General features: G+C 64.7%; 1 protein-coding gene across 1 annotated transcript in view; it reads right to left on the bottom strand.

Moving 5' to 3' along the window:
* Positions 1 to 360: 360 nt before the first annotated feature.
* Positions 361 to 3,214, bottom strand: part of ADAM8 (ADAM metallopeptidase domain 8) — a 10,984-nt gene continuing 8,130 nt past the window's right edge. The window contains exons 20-24 of the mRNA XM_015590147.2: positions 3,065 to 3,119; positions 2,613 to 2,678; positions 2,432 to 2,482; positions 1,282 to 1,338; positions 361 to 981 (exon numbers count right to left, since the gene is read on the bottom strand). Coding sequence (XP_015445633.1) covers positions 931 to 981; positions 1,282 to 1,338; positions 2,432 to 2,482; positions 2,613 to 2,678; positions 3,065 to 3,119 — 280 coding nt within the window. The 3' untranslated portion in view covers positions 361 to 930. The remainder of the gene's footprint in view (positions 982 to 1,281; positions 1,339 to 2,431; positions 2,483 to 2,612; positions 2,679 to 3,064; positions 3,120 to 3,214) is intronic.

Here is a 3,214-nt window from a genome sequence, read left to right as displayed (position 1 = left end):
CAGCAGCACCCTGGTCAAGGCACTGGGACCACTGGATTTAGGCAGGGAAGGGGCGGCTTATGATAAGGCTTTAGGGCAGCGGTCCCCAACCTTTAGGCACGGGGGACCGGGGCTCCCATGAGAACCTAAGGCCTGAGGACCTGAGGCGGAGCTGAGGCGGTGATGCTGGCGCTGGGGAGCGGCTGCACCCACAGGCGAAGCTTCGCTCGCCTGCCTGCTGTGTGGCCCGGTTCCTCGCGGGCCCCTGTCCGGTACTGGCCCACGGCCCAGGGGTTGGGGACCCCCTGCTCTAGAGTTCGACATCCATGTACAGTATCCATGGTATTTTAAGAAGCATAATCTGAATTCCACACTGTGTAACATGAGCCATTTTCCAACCACCTAATGAAACTCTCACAGAACTTGATAAATAATTTAATCGTAAAAACGGTTTCCTTTAAATCTCGAGGAAATGGCCTCTGGAAATGGGAGGACTTGCAGCCTGGCGACAGCTACGGGCCACACGTGGCGGCCCGACCACGCTGACTCGGCCACGGCCCGCCGGAGCGAGCTGCCGGCTCAGCGCCGGGGAGGGCAGGGCCATCTGGAGGCAGGCATGACAGGCCACACAGCTGACACCCGCCCCGGCTGACCACTGCGGACACAGCGAGGGTCAGAGGGCGGGGACAGCAGCAGGGGGCCCAGCCCCGGAGCCCTGAGCCGAAAGGCCCTGGGCTGTGACCCTGGGAAGCTAAGCGTGGCCCTCGGCCACGAGGAGGTGGCTCTTCTGCTCGGCCTTCTCACGGTGGCCCCAGCCCACTGAGGGGCCCGAGGGCCTGGGCAGAGGCGCCGCATTGGCTGGCACAGTGACCACATGGCTCCCAGCACGAACGATGGGCAACTTCCAGGCAGGTGGGCGGACACCCCAGGGCGCTCATGGGCCCGGCCCCATCACCGCCTCTGGACAGGGGGTTTCAGAGCGACCTTGGGGCCAACGACTGCCTTGGAGGAAGGAAAAATTGCTGACGTCAACACCCGACTACAGCGTCGATGACTCTCACTCCCTCTTACATTTCTTAAAATTTAGATTCTCAGTTCCCCTAACGACGTGGTGGCCCTGTGCACACAGGGGACAGCACTGGTGACCGCCACCATGCTGACTGGGGACGCAGACTCACACTTGAAAGACGCAGTGGGAGTGGCAGTCACCAAATGGCCTGGGGCACTCAATTGGGCAGCAGAATGGACTACAGCCACCACGCCGCTGCCGGGCGGACTCTGCCGGGGCACTGAGGGGCTCACCTGAGTGGGTCCAGGCTTGACCGGTGGCATCGGGGGCACGCAGGTCGGCTTGACCACCTGGAAGGAGGCAGACACAGTGGCAGGGGGTGCCACCCACCGTCCTGGCCGGGCCAGCCGCCGCCCTCCCAGGCGCTCTGCCCTGTTCCAGACCAGACACAGGCTTCTCTGCTGAGCTCGCTACAGAAAGTGCCCCCAGCCCCTCCCTCCACCCAGGGCCACCCACGCCACCCATCTTTACCCATGAAAAGCTCTTAAATTGCCAGAGCGTAGGTCTTGGAGGTTCAAAAGCTAAGAATCAGCCACTAAACTTTGCAGTTTTCATTTCTGCTTTCCTGGGCTGCGGGGTGGGAGGCTTGCCAGGCCTAGCCCAGCCACGCTCAGCCCTGGCCGCGCACCGCAGCACCCAGGACGCCTGGGTGGGCCCAGCATCCGTCGTTTTCAGTAACCCAGAAGGACTTCACTGAGCAGCGAAGGCCTTTGCCTGGCTGTCACCACTCCCTGGGCCAGGAAGCTCTCTGCCCACCCTGCCCCTGGCCCGGCCTGTCGAAACCCCTCCTAAGACCAGCTTTGCAACTTTTCCGTAAGTCTAAAATTAATTCAAAATAAAAAGTTACAAAGAAAAGAAGCAGAGCCTGTCTGTTAAGCGGGCACACCGCAGACGCTGCCTCACGGAGCCCCGCGAGGGTCGCAGTTTAGGGATCACAGGGTCCTCATCTCGGGGCACCTCCCAGACACTGACTACGAAGGGAAGACGGGGCTCCCCGGGGAAGAACCAGCGCAGGTTAGCAACACCAGTGACACGGGTGCACCCCAGGCGAGTGGAATCTGCCCCAGGAGGGGACCTGACTTGTCGAGAAGGCCCAGCCCTTCCTGCCACCCCAATCCGGCAGCCACCTGCTGGAGGCCAGTGTGCCCAGGGCACGGTGGCCAGTGGGCAGGCCCCTTAGCAGTGCCCGCCAGGCCTCCAGCAAGGAGGCCCAGGGCCAGGTTCACAGTCTGTAGGATGGACTCCCGGGGGAGGCAGGCAGGCCCCCTCCTGTGGGGCTCGAGTCGTGGGGAAAGCTGGGGATTTGGCCCCAGAGGGGCCCCCTGGCCGAGGAAGGGCCCAAGCACAGCCAGGGGCGTCTCCTGAGCAGCCAAGTCCTCTCACCTGCTTGGGCTTCTGCTCCGGGAGGGGCTTGGGGGGAGGAGCAGGTCTGAGCTGGAGAGAGAAAGAGCAGTCAGGACCCCAGTCTTCGCTGGCCTGGGGGGTCAGCCTTCTGACAGTGTGGTAGCTGGGGGTCCCCAGCCCACAAAATCCACCCCTCCTGCTGGCCCCCACCACCGCTCACCTGAGCTGGGGCCTGCTGGGTGTACACGGGGACCGGAAAGGGTGGGCTGCACATGGTGGCCGGGGGCTGCAGGGGACAGAGTCGTGAGCCTGGACCTCGCCACGTGGCCGCCCCAGGAGCTGTCCCTCCCAGCTCAGGACCTGAGACTCCTGCCCTCCCAGAGCGGAACGGCACCCACGTGTGCACGGGGGCTCCGCCCCGCCCAGCAGGGCCCCAAGCCCACCCACGACCCCCTCATCCCCTTCCCTCAGCCCTGTGGCTCAGGGGCTTGGAGGTGCACAGGAGAGGGAGTCTGGGCCTCAAAACCGTCTTTGAAAGGGCCCCCCAGGGACCCTGAGGCTCGGGTTCAAGTTGAAAGCAAGTTCCGCCAGCGGTTCACACGGGTCCTCAGACACCGCTCGGAGGCCTGGTCGCCCTCCCTGGGCAGGGCTTGGTGGCCGGCTGGTGCTTACAGCAGGGGGCGGCTGTTTAGGGGTCACCGTGGAAGCTGTGGGCCTGGGGGCCGGGCTGGGGCGGATGGGACGTGTGGCGGGGGCCGGCTCTGGGGGGCCCGAGGCGGGGGCCGGAGCCCTGGCCCCGGCCGGCGCCCCGCTCGCCCTGGG

Source organism: Pteropus alecto, unplaced genomic scaffold (assembly GCF_000325575.1).
Source record: "Pteropus alecto unplaced genomic scaffold, ASM32557v1 scaffold74, whole genome shotgun sequence".
NCBI lineage: Eukaryota > Metazoa > Chordata > Mammalia > Chiroptera > Pteropodidae > Pteropus > Pteropus alecto.
Note: the sequence above shows the minus strand (reverse complement) of the source record. Positions and strands in the feature narration are given on the sequence as shown.